The sequence below is a fragment of the Triturus cristatus genome, chromosome 7 (assembly GCF_964204655.1).
Source record: "Triturus cristatus chromosome 7, aTriCri1.1, whole genome shotgun sequence".
Classification (NCBI taxonomy): domain Eukaryota; kingdom Metazoa; phylum Chordata; class Amphibia; order Caudata; family Salamandridae; genus Triturus; species Triturus cristatus.
Window position 1 is genome coordinate 1,479,943,054 of NC_140590.1, and position 15,920 is coordinate 1,479,958,973.

Consider the following 15,920-nt stretch of genomic DNA (forward strand, 5'->3'; position numbering starts at 1 on the left):
TCATCTGTGTAATCCACGTCAGTGTTCTCTCGCTGCCCTATGCATTTTGGGACACTCAGTCCCTTCTTCAAGGGCCACTTTAAACATAAAACATAACAACACTCCCAATAACTCATCAAATAATCTTTCTCTTTTCATAATGCCCAAGTGGACAAGTATACAACAACTGTTACACAAACGTTTATGCAAAATTAACCAATCATCTACGTGCCTCATGTATACAAATTGTGAGACCTGTGTGCTGAAGTAATAGCTGCTATTGCAATAAAATAGTGAAAAATACCAAAATAGTAAAAATACACTGTAGTGGTCCTCCTATCACCTCCAGGTTATGCCAATGAACTCCAGATTATGCCAATGAACTATGTTGTACTTACACTGAGTGTAGCCAAAAGTAAGACCTGTAACGATAACCGTATCAAGTTGAACTCATACATTGAGTGATAACTTTTTATTGCACCATATGCCAAACTGAACAAATATAACCATACCTCATGTGTCACTCATCCAAATATGTCATAGTTAATATCTTCAGCAATGGAGTAAGTTCCTATGTTGCTACTTCCATATACTACTGTTAACAAGAAAAACAAAATTGTTATACATATTCCTGTGCCAAAACAAAAACTCAACGCATTGTTGTTCAATTCATAATTGCCACGTACCTGCGAATCTGTTAAATGCGGCACCGCAATATCGGAGAAACCAACCCGCAGTTTATCGTCAGCATACATAACGTTTACGACCTCATTAAATGTCATGTAAACGGCGTCTTCCGTCTATTACCAGCAATGACGGACTCGCAATAAACCAACTAGTTTAGTTTCAAATGGCGGCCATATTAAAGTAATAGTGCGAACCAATGATGTTCGATGAACAGGCCAGCGTAAACTACTTTCAACAGTAACAACGTTGTCACTAACTGTACCAACCGTCATATTGTGCACCGCACATGATGTACACAAATCTCAATGCTGTTTATGTCTGACAGTCAGGTCAGTGGCAAAGAAGGACTCCTAATTGACCACAAAGTTTAAATTCAAATGACGGCCATCGTAAAATAATAATGGTACGACCCAATATAATTCAATAACCTGACCAACTCACAGGACTTTCCAAGAACTTCTCATTTTACTCGCCCCCTAATAACATCAACATCATTGAACATACCTAACGTCATGTGGAACGCCACACGTGATGTTCAGGAATCTGAATCCTATCACTATCTGACAATCAGTGTGCCCTTTACCTCATACATCAAATCCAAGTGACATTCCTGAAAGGTTATGAAAAAATCAGTCCACAGCAGTTAGTTATGGTGCATGCAAACATCATTCTCTTCATTGCATTAGTCCCACATGATCCTTTGGCATGTACAACTTCAATTTCATGATTTCAATAATGATACATTGTATATACATCTCTATACATAAAACATTGTCTGTTGCATGCCTCTATAAATCCATATCCCATCTAGTAGCCTGAGACATAATGTGAAATGTATTATTCTGTATGTCATTGGTTTAGGTTCTGAAAAATCTATGCTTAGACTAGACCTATGTCAAAAAACATATATGAAAATATGCAACCCTATAGAAAACAACTCATGTCAAGTTTATTCTTCAAACCCAAATGAGTCATACTGTTAAAGTTGTTTATCCAAATCACTTTTCTTTGTGATAGAGTCTTAGTAGGGCAAGTTGTTAAACATAGCGCCATCGCAGGGGGAAACGCAAAGCTGCACCACATTCTTGTAAATATGGTGCAGCCTTGCATTTCCAAAGTTGCGGAGCGTGTCGTTAAGCCCAGGAGGCTAACAATATGCTACGTACTACAGAATATGTACAATAGAAGTGGCGGAGTGTGTCGTTAGCCTCCTGGGCTTAACGACATGCTTCGCCACTTTGGAAACGCGAGGCTGCACCATATTTACAAGAATGTGGTGCAGCTTTGCGTTTCTCCCTGCGATGGCGCTACATAAATAACACAGGCTAAAATGTGAGCACTCATCTGATGCTTCTAAATAGTTCTACCCCAGTATACCTAACCTAAGTGTAGTACGAGGTAAGAAGTAGGTGCTGTTTTCTAAAGTATAGCTAGCTATAGTTTTAGTTTTGCTAAGAGTTGCCAAAAGTTTCTCTAAGTTCTAGTCTGCTCCATACCTTAGAATTTGTGAGGTTGGAATCTCTTTCCGGGACTCAATATCTAACACCCCGCAAGGGGAGTCAGAAACACTGGAGCTGGGTTCTCTGCGAGGAGGATGACAGCGTCTGGTCAGGGCATCAGGCGGGAACTCGATCTCCTTCCGAACTTGCTGTGGTGATCCGCAAGTAGGCAGTCGAACTGGACCGTACCGGAACCGTGGTTTGCCATGGCAAGTGCAGGTATATTTATACCTTGAAGGTGTTTAAGAATGCCTGTATTGACGTAAAAGTCAGGCATCGGAACGTCATGAATGAACCCCTAAGGAATAGATGTTCATGCATACTAAATGAGTTCTTGGAGAAATCAATATCCAAGCAAGGGAAATTCCTAAAGGTTTAAGAGTCTGGTTTTCGGTGTGACATGGATTGATGGATGTAGGAGACCATGCCTGTATTTGGTTAGCATGGACAATGCCTAAATAAGGGCTGGATTTTCTATTCCTAAATAAGGGCAATATGAATTGTACCTATAGGATAGGATAGGATAGGATAACCATTTATATAGCGCAACGAATGCCGAAGCGTCTTGGCGCTGGTAAGCAAAGAGAGAAAGACCCCATCTTAGCAACGGATCCCATCAAAAACCAATGTCTTTAGCAATTTTCAGAAAGCTTGATGAATATATATTAATTTCAAAGAACAAGGAAGCTTGTTCCAGAGACTAGCAGCATGGAAAGAAAAGGCTCTGCCGCCCCATATAGCTTTCCTGATTCGATTTATCTTAACAAGGCTTTGAGTAGAGGACCTAAGTGCCCGACCCGGAGAGTAAGGAATGAGGAGCTTCTGAACATCCTTGGCTTCCCCCCCCAAACACAGCCTTATGTACTAGGCATAGAGCCTTAAAATCTATACGCTGCTGAACCGGGAGCCAATGTAGTGTTTTGATTCCCTCAGCGATAGATTGATCTCTGGGGACGTCTAACAGAAGTCTGGCTGCAGCATTCTGCAGAATCTACAGTCTCCTCATCAGAGTCTTATTTATCCCTAACAGCAAGGTGTAGCAGTAATCCATTCTAGATAACACAAGGGCCACTACTACAGTCCTGCGAAGGTCAGATTCAATAAAAGGAAAGATCTTCCACAATGTCCTTATTAGATGGGAGCAGGAGGATGCAAGGTTGCTGACATGCGCTGAGAAGTTAAGCTGGTTGTCAAACAACACTCCCAAATTTCTGACCTTGGACACGGGACAAGGGCACTCCCCGGCCTCTGCCGGCCACCAAGATCCGTTCCACAAAGGGGTACCCTGGCCAAACTCTATAATCTCCGTCTTCTCAGTATTGATTTTCAGGAAGCTCTCTCGCATCCAACTCATAATTTCCGACAGGCAACTATGGAACTTGATAGCCGTGTCATTCGATTGTTCAACAGCTGATACTATGAGCTGGGAGTCATCAGCATAGGAGATTATCGTAAAGCCATGTTCCCTAATGAGCTTGGCCAAGGGGGCTACATAGATGTTGAAAAGTGTCGGAGATAAGGCTGAGCCCTGTGGTACTCCACACGGTAGATGGAAAGTATTTGACTGCAAGCCGTCCGATAGCAGGCTCTGCTCCCTACCTTCCAGGAATGAGGATAGGAGGGCCAGTGCAGCTCCCTGAACACCAATCTCCTGGAGCCTCCGAATCAAAACCGCGTGGTTAACAGTATCGAAGGCAGCCGACAGATCTAACATCACCAGGACTGCCCGACCTCCCCCGTCTACTATGCTACGAATTTTTTCTGCTGCCACCAGAAGTGCTGACTCCGTAGAGTGTTGAGCACGGAAACCGTGCTGAGAGGAGTCAAGCAGATCGTAGGAAACCAAATATGCCATTAAGGAGCGATTTAACTCCCTCTCCAGAATCTTGGCAGCCATAGGCAGTGTGGCAATTGGACAATAGTTCTTTAAAATACGGGGATCAAGCGTAGTTTTTTTTTAGCAATGGTCTAATTATTGCCCTCTTCCAGCTTGAGGGGTAACAGCCGAATTCCATTACTTTATTAATTAACTGGGACAGCTCCTGCGCAATCAACTCAGCTGCAAGATGAAAAACTGAAGGGGGGCAGGGATCCAAGGGTGATCCTGATTTAGTTAAAAGGATCAACCTACACGTTTCCTCCTCAGTAATGGGGGCAAAATTGTTAAGGCCAACATTGCCCTTAGGGCCAAGTTCCTGCCTCTGGCCGCTACCCTCCGCGCCTGGGGAAGAGCTCATAAACTCATTGTAAATTATCTGTACCTTATCCTGGAAGTACGCAGCCACCTTTTGGCACGTTTCTAGGTCAGGTCGATAAGTGTTATCCTGAGGAGGCTTAGAGAGAGCAGATATAGTCTTAAAGAGCTCCTTGGCCGAGTTGCCAGCTTCCCTAATCTTAGTTGCAAAAAAGGAACTTTTAGCTGCAATTATTGCTTGCCTGTAGGCTGCAAGAGTGCAATTATAGTGTTCTTTCCCCTCAACACTATAGTCCCTTCTCCACAGACGCTCTGCCCTCCTACATGTGCCCTTCAAGGTCTTAAGTTGGTTGTTATACCAGGGCGCGGATGGTTTGGTTCTCCTAGAACCGAGCAGCTTCTCAGGTGCTACCTTATCAACCGCGGCCGCCAGCCATCCCTTAAAGAGCACAGCCACCTCGGAGATATCATTACTGTAGATAGGATGCGAGCCTTCCAATATAGGGAGAAGATTGTCCGCGGTCACCTGAGACCATGGCCTGATCATTTGTTTCTCTGATCTACGACCAGGGGGGATAACTGTTACTCCAGTCATAACATTAAAATAAACTGCCCTATGGTCAGACCAAGGAAGAGTCATAATATCGACAATCTTCAGATCCATGTTGTTAATAAAAATGCCATCTAACGTGTGTCCCAAGCTGTGAGTAGGGCCCTTAACTACTTGATTAAAATCTAATGCTGCTAAGTTGTCAGTCAGCACAGCCACTTCTGACTGATCCGTGCGTTCCAGATGATAATTAAAATCGCCCAGAATCATAAAAGGATAGTGGTCCATCCGGGATTCTAAAAAGTGCATAAGCATTGCAGGAAAAGTGGATTTAGGCCCAGGTGGATGATAAGCTAATACTCCTTGGAATTTGTAGGAATTGCCTACATAGATGGTAAAGAAAAGTGCTTCCGCGGGAAGATCAAGGTGAGTTTCCACACAAATTTTTAAGTGTGTTGAATGAACAACTGCTATACCCCCCCCCCTTCTTATCCAATCTATCCTGGGAGGAAACAACATACCCACTAGGTAAGGCAATATTCCAGTCCGGACCTGATGTATTGTCCGTCAGGGCATAAATAGGGAAACCTATATGCGGAATCTAAATCTACACAGAACACTGTACATAAACAACCCATGGCATTTTGCTTTTTCCATGTGGGCTGCACAAGGCAGCCCACATGAAAAAAGCAAAAACAAGGAGAAATAATGCATTTCTCCTCTTTTTGCCAACTTAAGACCAGGGTTTTCCTGGTCTTAATTTTGGTGTTGCCTCCTATGTACTCCACCCTTGTACATAGGGGGCATCGTCAAATACAATGGGTGTTGCGGTGGAACGCCCACCACAACACCCACTGCACTCCCCTTTCACGCTAAACATTGCATGAAAGGGTGCCTTATGTACAAGGCAGCGTTAAGCCTTGTTAAGTGGCTTAACGCTGCGTTGTACATAAGGCAAGGGCGCTATCGCTACGGGAATGTCACAAAAAGTGATATTCCAGTGGCGATAGGGGCTTGAACATATGCCCCTTAGTGTTCATTTTCAGAAAATTGCGAGCTGATGTTTGAGAAAAAAATATTTTTTCAGAAGAATAAGTACCAGTCTGAAAGGACAAAATGTGTATTTTCAGAAGGTGACCATCATCGTTTTGACAGTTTTTAAGATATTGCACTAAAGAATGTTGTTTTTCCTTAGTTTGTCAAGGACACTTTGAGGACCGAATAAGCTACTATGTTAGGAAAGGTCTTTGCATGCTTGCCACATTATGAAGTATTGGAAAATGTCATAGGATCCCCTGCTGAACTTCATTTAACATCTCTAACTTTGAAGCCAATTATTTGGCAGTTAGGTTGAAAACAACAATAATCATCATGCGTTTTCTCTAATTTTCTAGGGGATAACTTTGTTGTCCATGATCTATCACTGACAATATCATGCATGCTCGCAATACTCGCCATCACTCTCAAGGTTCCTCTGTCACCATTGTAGATCACAAACTAGTTTTCAGCATGGTTGAACAGGAACTGAACCTTGGGCCATCTTAAACATTTTTATAGACTTCATTCTCCTGACATTGTGAAGGGCGATTATTCAATGCATGGTGTTATCTGCATAAGACCAACAACACTTTTTGACATTTTGCTTGCTTCATTTGTCTCTCTGCTTTTATTTTAGAGTTCCTTGAACTCACTTTGAAAAATAACCATGGTTCTTAACTGAATTTATTTTTAGTTTAATCTACACTGGTTTCGGTCTCTTTTTGATAGTAGAAGCTACATTTCATTGTATGCTCTTGTCTTTTAGCTTGGCACACAAGAACACAAAAAGGGTTGCAGAGGTAACTGAGAAATACTGTACCATAGCCAGATTTTTGCAGAGAGATGAGACATACCCACAGTTAAAGTTCTTGAGAAAAAAAAGCTGTCATGTAATGTTTCTAGACATTTTTAAATATCTCCTAACTTGAGCCAGAACCCACAGAACATGTACATATCATGTTTTCCTAGTGAAGGGGGTTGCACATATATTTGTATACAGTATGGTCTTACATTCTATCCTCTAGGAAGGAATGTGGTTGTTCACAAGGAGGCGAGCTAAACGTAATATTTACTTTTAATGCAATGACTATAGACAGACAGGATATTTATCCTTAAAGGACTACCATATCTTAATTCTATTGCATTCAACTCTCAAACTAAACTTTTAGTTTTACTGCTATAACAATGGAGACATCTAAGAGAATTGAGTAATGTCCATGGCAATGTGTTCTATATTCAAGGTAGCGGAAAGGTCACATGGTGATTAGTGTTTTGGGTTACTGTACATATGCGGGTATGCTAGCATTTCCACAGAAACAAACTAAGCCAGATCACCTGCACCCAGGAAGAAAGGACCCTTCTTTGAAGACACCACTAAAACTGATGCTGATTCAACTATTTGCTCACAGGGACACTACCCTTAATCTATTTTTCAGCAACTAAAACCTTAAGCAAATTGCCTCAGTTTAGTTACAGTTAGCTCTCAGAGTCTCAGGAACAATGAAGTGGAAATACATATTTGGTGTCACTATGGATCAGTAGTAGAATTGAAAGGTTGGCAATGAGCCCGCAAAATCATCAAAGTAGGCTAGTGAAGTTTATTCTAATTTCAGACACACTACCATGGAAGATAAACTCAATGTGGAGAAATCAGTAAAAGACAAATACTGACAAGAATAAGCCAGAAAAGGAAAAGAGGTGAACATCAGAGAAGCCACAGGATGGGAAGTAAGCATTACTGTCCTTTTCAAAGGGGGGCATAACTCAGATAATTTAGTATGGATGCAAAAGTAGTAACTGGAGTCAATGATTGAACTAATGACAGAGAGGTGAGGGGACGATTTGTAAAGAGACAGAAAGTAAGTAACAAATGGCTCAAATAATGAAGCAAAAAAAGCGGAAAGAGACTACATGGATACAAGTTTGTGGAACAGGAGCAAAGAGCCGGCAGGTTACAACTGAGCTAGAAGGATCTTATGACTGTGGATCCATGCAGGGTGCTTTATAGACAGACATACATGGGCGCAAACAGTAAGGAGGGGTTTAATTATTGGTAAGATGTTGCAAGAAAGGCGTAACTTGTACGCATTGGGTCCTAGAATGCCAAAAACCCAACACATGTAAATAATGTTTGACATATCTCACACGCCATATGTATCTCAGTCATCACACTTCCTTTTTATAAAGCCCCATGGTTCATTTCTCACCTGGAGGCTAATTGGAGGGTGTTCCAACGTGATTGTCTTTTGCACCAGAAATTTTGCCTGCCCTTCAGCTTCACAGACAGCATTGAAGTGGACATTGTGATCATCTTTGGACAAATACTTTTCATATTGACCGTAAGTAACCGTAAATGGAATCTCCTTTTCTGTAAAGATATAGCGATATGTAAAATTTTCTTTTTTGATCTTCCACAAATAACACATACATTTTAAAGCAAATCCTGAGGCAGGCCAACCACCACACCGGGCCTAACCATTGAAATGTTAAAGAAATTAAGTGGAAAGATATAATTACCTTCTGCAGGACCAAGCTTGACTGATGTTTTCTCCCCAGAGACCTCACTCGTCACTGTCCCATTGTACAGCATGGATGAGGCACTGATGCTCACCACTACATTCTTGGCATGCTCTGTGCTTGAGTTTTTGAGGATGAGGATCAAATTGACATCCTCACCAAAATGAATGGAATGAATGATCTTGAATTCCCCAGAGACATCTAGCTTGGCTGATGCAGTGGCATCCCCCACGGCATCCGCTGCAGCCCCCTGATTTGATGTAGATGGAGGAGCGGATCCAAACAGCTTGGTATAGGCCTTTCTGAAAACTTCTCTCTCCTTCTTGGAACCTGAGCAGAAGCGAAAGAAAATGGAAATCTCCATGAACAGATTTCCTGCAAAGTTCACCGTCATTTTGATTCTGTTGCTGCAAAGACAGCAGTGTACCCATGTTAAGTTGTTTCTGCGTATATAGCTATCTTCCCACATGCTGAGAGAAACAGGAAAGGTGAAGCGTTCGCACTAAGACCTTATGAGAAACACTGCAAGACTGCTAGGGAATAGTTTGTATGCTTCAACAAACCGTCACCACTCCTGAATAGTTTTATGAATTACTCACTCTCCTTTTTGTCTTCAACAATATCGCCATTATCAGATAACTGGTGTTTACATTGATGTGCATACTGAGGCTTAGGAGAGAACACTCATATTTTGTCAGAGGTAGAAGCACATTGAGCAGCACTCCATTTCGGCAACATTTGGAACTCACTTTTCTTCTATACCGTCTCCTCACAAATTTGTGCCACACTGGTAATGTCACGTGCAAGCAAACTGTTAGAAGTTAAATTTATGTCAGAATGCACTGAAGCAATTTTGAAGACGCGTCCTGTTACATTAAGCAAGTGGACATAATTGAAGATTGCTGCTAAGGGAGTTCTGCAACTTTTTATGTAAAAAGACACTGCCCTATTTTTAACCTGTGTTCACTGTCCTATCTCTATAACTGAAGGGTAAAGCCACGTTCATGTCTGCTCAAAAGAGTAAGTGCTGGATTTTGAAGATAAATTCATCCTCAAGTTTATATGGTCAACTGATCACCCAGAGACTAGAAGTGTGCCATATATTCCACCACAGAAGAGTGCGGTCTCTAAATGTTTTACTTCCAGAGATTACCTATTTTAACCTTCCTGTGCCTAGCTAACACTAGCTAGTGAGCTTTCTGTTCCACAAAATGCAGCACAATCCAAAAAAGGGCACGGCACAGGATTCCCAAAAATCTGTTGTATAGAAGCCTCTGGTGTCTACTAATTCCGTGGCAATAGATTCTTCTCATTCTGTTTTATGAATACACCTTTGACGACAAACATATTTTTGCAAGGCACTTTAAAAGATTTTACTTTTTTAGTGGCACTCTTTTTGGGATGAAAATATTCCAAAATGCGAATTTAAAAATTGTCAATTCCTTTATAATTACAAATCAAAGAGAAAAAGGGCATTGATAAAATGAGCTAATATATGGCCTGCAGACTGTCCAGTATTGGACGATAATAATTCCCAGAAGTCTAGCACTGAAAGTTAATAAATTGCAGGTTGATACAAGAACGTGTTTTGTGAGAAAGAGACCATAAACCAATGCCCCACTGATTCAAAGTTAACAATATAATATTGAGCATCTACCACTTGTCAAATAAAACTGTCATGATTACAATATCAGGCCATTTCATTCTAGTGTCAAGACTAGGAAAATTAGAACTATATATGCCATAATCAGGGCAAGACTGGTAAAACAAACCTGCCTTGGCAATTATGTCCAACTGTCCTCCTGGAGGGCGATGGGGGTGGGGGTGCTGGTGGGAAACATTGCAGCTTAAAGTTTGTTACAGGGAGCTGATTTTGCAGCACTGCTGCAAAACCGCCCCCCAGTTGTCTAAAACCGGCCCCCACCCTTCTGGCCCACCAGGAAAATACCCGGTGCCTCCTACGGCCAATCCGGCCCAGACCATAATCCCCTGGTAACTTAACAAGGACGCCTTCAGGTGAAAAGGGAGCCATGCCTTGCAGCAATTGTTTTCTATTGTGTATCTCAGCATGAGGAGAAGATACAGTGTGCTGCCCATCGTGTTCATGTTACTTAATTACTATTGATTCTTGGGAAGGATTCTCTTGATGAAAGGGTTTCACAGTCACACCTCGCAGCATCCACTCTTTGCAGGTGTTCCAGGGAGAAATTCAGTCTCCTCCACGTGGGGCAGCCAGTACCGTAAGCGCTTGGTTCTCACACTAAAACTTTCATTCTTTGATATCTCCTAGTACACTAAATAGATGTATGCTTATTCTTTGAAGGAGTAATGCTGTTTGGCTGGGGTTGCATTCCTTTGTTCTGATACAGGAGTTTAATTCTCCAGAGAAGAGAGCTTTTAAACCACAGTTATTTGTATCCTGATTTATGGTGATGAGGCGAAATTAATATCTCGACTTCCACTGATGGGATTTTTGTTGTTGTGGTCTTGTTTTAATCAGAGAAATATTCTCTATTTTCTAAGCCTGTGTGGAGTATTTTTGTGGTGTTTTCATTGTGTTACTGTGTGTGTGTTTTGCACAAATACTTTACACATTTACGTTAAGCCTGCCTGCTCTGTGCCAAGCTACCAGAGGATGAGCACAGGTTAATTTAAAATGTATATCTAGCTTACCCTGACTTGTAATGTGGTCCCTACTTGGACAGGGTGCAAACCTCTGCAAGCTATAGACCCAATTTCTTACATTGGTGATCATCGGTGAGTATAGAACTTGTGTTTGTGCAATAACATATAGTCATTCAGTGTTCACTACAACTCCATATCTAAGACCAATACGGGCCTTTTTCAATTCTCCCTGATTGGCCTTTTTTTTTAATTATCTGCTAAATTATGCCTCTCTCTGGAGAAGCCATACCTGCAAGAATTGAGTTTGAGTTGGCAAGGTTAGAATTCTACACTGTGCAGCAGCTGACAGATTTCTGCAAGGACATCCAAGATTCTACAAGGGGCTTCATTAGGAAGATGCAGCTACAGAAAGGTTTGAGGGCCAGGGCAGAGACCCAGGATGCAGGGGGTGACATCCCAGAAGCAGGAGATCCCTAAGGTGGAGGGTGACCTGTATCTGGAGTTTAAATGTGGATCTGGAACTGCCATGGAAGGGGCCAATGACTTGACAGGAGCATCAGTGGTTACCAGAGCAGGGAGCAGTATCTCCTCAAATTGCCTGTCAACAGAGGATCTGGAAGACAGGAGGGAGAAAAGAAAATTGAAGTTAGGGCTTCCCAAGTTGAAGCAGGTTTGTGAAGAAAGTGTTTGGATATGGAGAAGAGGGAACTTACCCATGAGCTCAGTCTAAGAGAAATGGACATAAGAGCCCTACAAATGGGGTCCAGTAACAGCAATGCTGGTATTATACCTACAGTGGTGACTGATGAGTCCAGAGTCAGAATCCAAAAGAATGTGGTGCTCAGTTATGTGGTGGGGATGACATAGATCAATGGTTTGCATCCTATGAACTGGCTCTGAAAGTGCACAAGGTCCCAGAGGCGTTCTGGGGTGTTTGTTGGTGGAGGAAAATGCCCACCGTGGTGAGGGACACACTCTTTACACTAGAAGTAAAGGACCAAACATGCTACATTGCAATGAAGGCCATACTAGTCAGAAAGTTTGGACAGACCCCTGAGAGGTATAGGTTCTGGGGCAGCCATAAGATCTCTTCCCAAACATAGGTGGATTTCATGGATTATGCCAGCAAGGCACTGATGGGCTGGGTTAGGAGTAGGCCTGGGCAGTAAATTTCGTTCCGCTCACGGAATTTGCGATATTTTGACATTTTCGAGTTCCGCAGAGCGCGAACATGTTAAAACTTTCGCAATCTGCTGCGAAACTGAAGTATTTTTCTTGTTCGCACTTTAAAAATGCATTCTCGTGCGCGCAGTCCCGACTTACAGGGTCCCTGCGTTCGCCGACAAGTTTTTCTATCCATTCAGGTGCGCCACAAGATGTTGGATTGTTGGTAGACGGTCGCGCTATCCTGCGAGAGTTTGCGATCGCGAACACTTCATTTGACCCCGTACAGGAAATCAGCATCGTGAGCAAGATGGCCGCGCCCATTAGCGACCGCATGGGCAAGTTGGAGATATATTTCCCCACAAGCATGCAAAAACACATCGCGAACGGGCGGGAAAAGCAATCTCCGCATCTTCGCGAAAGTTCAGCGTGCTCGCGGAGATTTTGCGCAATTTCGTGATAATTTGCGAAAGTCAATTTCGCAAATTCCGCCCACCCCTAGTTAGGAGCAGCAAGGCTGATGATTATTCAGATTTGTACTACCTCATTTTGAAGGAGCACATGCTTAATATTTGTTTTCCAGAGCTGAACCAACACCTGGTTGATAGCAAGTTAAATGACCCCAAGAAACTTGATGAGGAGGCAGACATATGGGTCAGCACCAGAGTGTCCAAGAAGGCATCAGAATGGGACTGTCAAAAGGGTGGGCAGGGTTCCCAACAGAAGAAAGAGGGGGAGATAAAAACACAGACTTCTCTAAAGGCCCCTAGAACAACTCAGAGAGGAAAGAGTCTAATTTCTCTTTCCCAATCTGGCCAACAGAAGAAATATACCCTGACAAAGATCAACAGCCAAAGCCCTTCAAGTGATATGAGTGCTAAGAATATGGACACTACAAGGGGGATCCCAAGTGTATAAAAAGAGCACCTCCTTCCACGGGAGGAAAGAATCCACGGGGTGGCTAGTGTAGTGCTGGAGGGGGGACATTGTCCCAGTTAATGGTGTGGGGAGTTTAGTGGGATTACCCCAGTGTCCCTGAGTGATAGTGAGATGGTTCTTATGATCCATGTGACCTCAAATACTACTAAGTATAGGCAATGTGTCACCATCAATAGGCATGGTGTTGAGGCTTTGAGTGATAAGGAGTCAGTTGGTGTCTCCAGAGCAGGTGAGTCCCAATGCATTCCATCAGGTTGTATTGGCTGACAACAGAGAAGGTCACTACCCAGTAGCACTTGTTCTCTTTGAGTGCAGGGGGGGTTACAGGTCTTCTGGAAGTTACTGTGAGCCCTGCCATGCCTGTGGACTATTTGCTGTGAAATGACCATGAGCACACTATCTGGAAAGAAGTGGAGCTCAAGGCTCACATGGAGATGTTGGGGTTACCGATTGGCTCAGTGCAACAACAAGGTCCATGGTTGCTCAGGATGGGAGTCAACTAGGTCTGGAGCCTGGAACAATGGCCTAGCCAGCTGCTAAAAGGGGAAAGGCAGGGAGTGTGGTAAACCAGCTTCTGAGTATCTTCCCATTGAGATGGATGGGGCACCTGTGGTGGCAGCCCTGGAGCCCACTGAGGAGGGCACTGCTTCACTTGGTGACCTGCCTACACGTACTGGATGGCATGTAGAAGGAGGGCCCACCAAGGAGGAGTTCTGTAGGGCACAGAGGGAGTGTCCAACCCTTGAGTGCATGATGAAACAGGCTGAAGCCCAAGCAGCAGGTGATGTGTCTGGGAGTTATCGCATTTACTGGGAAGGCAACCTCTTTTAAAGTGAGCCTAAGGCTCCTGTGCATAGGACTGCAAGGGCACTGGATTTCTCCAAATGCTACAGGACCTTCCTACTGGAGCTGGCTTATGAGCCTCCCCTGGCAGGACACTTGGGCCAAGACAAGACCTTTGCAAGGCGTGTCCCACATTTCTTTTGGTCAAAGATCAGTGCATCCCCAGATGCATTCTGCAGGACCTGTGTAACCTGCCAAGCTAGTGGGAAGACAGGGCAATGGCCCAAAGCCGCCTTATCCCACAGCCAGTCATTGGCACTCCCTTTGAGTCTGTGGGCATCAACATTGTAGGGCCTATGGCTCCCCAGACTGATTCAGGCCACAGGTTCATCCGAGTTCTGGTGAATCATGCCACTACGTACACCGAGGCAATCCCTCTGAGGACCATGACTGCACTTGCAGTAGTAAAGGCCCTGATGGGGATTTTTACCCCCATGGGTTTATCCAAGCAAGTTGTCTGACAGGGGCACAAACGTCATGTCTCCATACATGCAGTCATTGTGGAAGGAAGGTGGAGTAACTTACAAGTTCTTCACTCCGTACCATCCACAAACCAATGGTCTTGTTGAGAGATTCAACAAGACCCTAAAAGGCATGATTAGAGGCCTGCCTGAGGTCCTCAGGAATACGTGGGACATCCTTGTACCATGCCTGTTGTTTGCATGCAGGTAGGTACCAGGGAGTGGAGTTCAGCCCTTTTGATCTTCTCAATATGCACTCTATCAGGGGATCTTGAGTCTGATGAAGGAAGGATGAGAGCAAGCTCCCAGGAAGAGTCCCCAGGCTACATGCAGGCCTTCAAGACCCAAATGGCTAAGTTGTGGAAGCAAGCTTCTGACAACTTGGAAGCCAGACAGGCTGTGATGAAAGAGTGGTGTGATCCAAATTCTACCACTGTGAAATTATAGCCTAGGCAGGAATTGGGGGATATGGGACCCATGGAACCAAGTACCCAAATTCTACCACTGTGAAATTATAGCCTAGGCAGGAATTGTGGGTTATGGGACCCGTGGAACCCAGGGCCTCCAGGACCATTGGACTGTGCCCTATGAGGTGATTGAATAGAAGGGTAAGGCTACCTACATGGTGAACCTTGAGACCCCCAGGCAACCCCACAGGATGCTTCAAATCAATCGCCTCAAACCCCACTTTGAGAGTTATGAGATCACCATGCAGTTGGTGACAGATAGAGAAGAGGAGAGAATGTCCTTCCATGGGGGGAAGAGAGGAGCGGGCTCTGGATCCGTTGTGGGAACACTCGATAATTTTCTGACGAGGGCTACATCGGTCCTCAACCACGAAATAGCTATTGCTGAGCGCCGTCTCTCAATAGACCCTGTCCTTGCAAAGCGATCATCCTTGGGGGGTCTGACAAATGCACGTACACCTGTGAGGTCACCTGTTTCTACGCCCATTCCCCAGACTCATACTGCATTGAACCCCATTGGAAATTTTGCATCTACTATTCCACTATCCAATATACCATTAAGCTCCAATGGCACGCTAATTACGTGTTTGGCCGAGGTACATGAGGATTCATGCCATTCGCCAGAACCCGTACAAGGGCCTGCTCCAAAAAGGAAAAGAGGGGGTGTCCATTTGAGGGGTAAGAAGTTGGAGCCTTCTAAAGTTATTAACACTAGGAAATTGCCTATTGAGGCAATTACTACAGTTAAAGTAACAAAGGGAACATTGTCCTCCATACCTGATACGAGCATGGAAGATCCTGCTATCGTGCCCACACAACTAGAGCAGTCCTTTTGGTTAAAAATAGAAACCCTTCTAATTTCAGCACTTGACCCCCTATTGAAAAGATTGACAGTGATTGAGAATAGGCTGGAGGGATTCGAAGAGCAGGTGAACTCAAAACTGGGAGATATTGAGG

General features: G+C 43.8%; 1 protein-coding gene across 1 annotated transcript in view; it reads right to left on the minus strand.

Moving 5' to 3' along the window:
• LOC146812216 (protein-glutamine gamma-glutamyltransferase E-like) overlaps positions 1-15,920 on the minus strand; it is a 348,360-nt gene that overhangs the window by 95,300 nt on the left and 237,140 nt on the right. The window contains exons 10-11 of the mRNA XM_085619245.1: positions 8,465-8,794; positions 8,155-8,315 (exon numbers count right to left, since the gene is read on the minus strand). Of these exons, the coding sequence (XP_085475371.1) occupies positions 8,155-8,315; positions 8,465-8,794 (491 nt within the window). The remainder of the gene's footprint in view (positions 1-8,154; positions 8,316-8,464; positions 8,795-15,920) is intronic.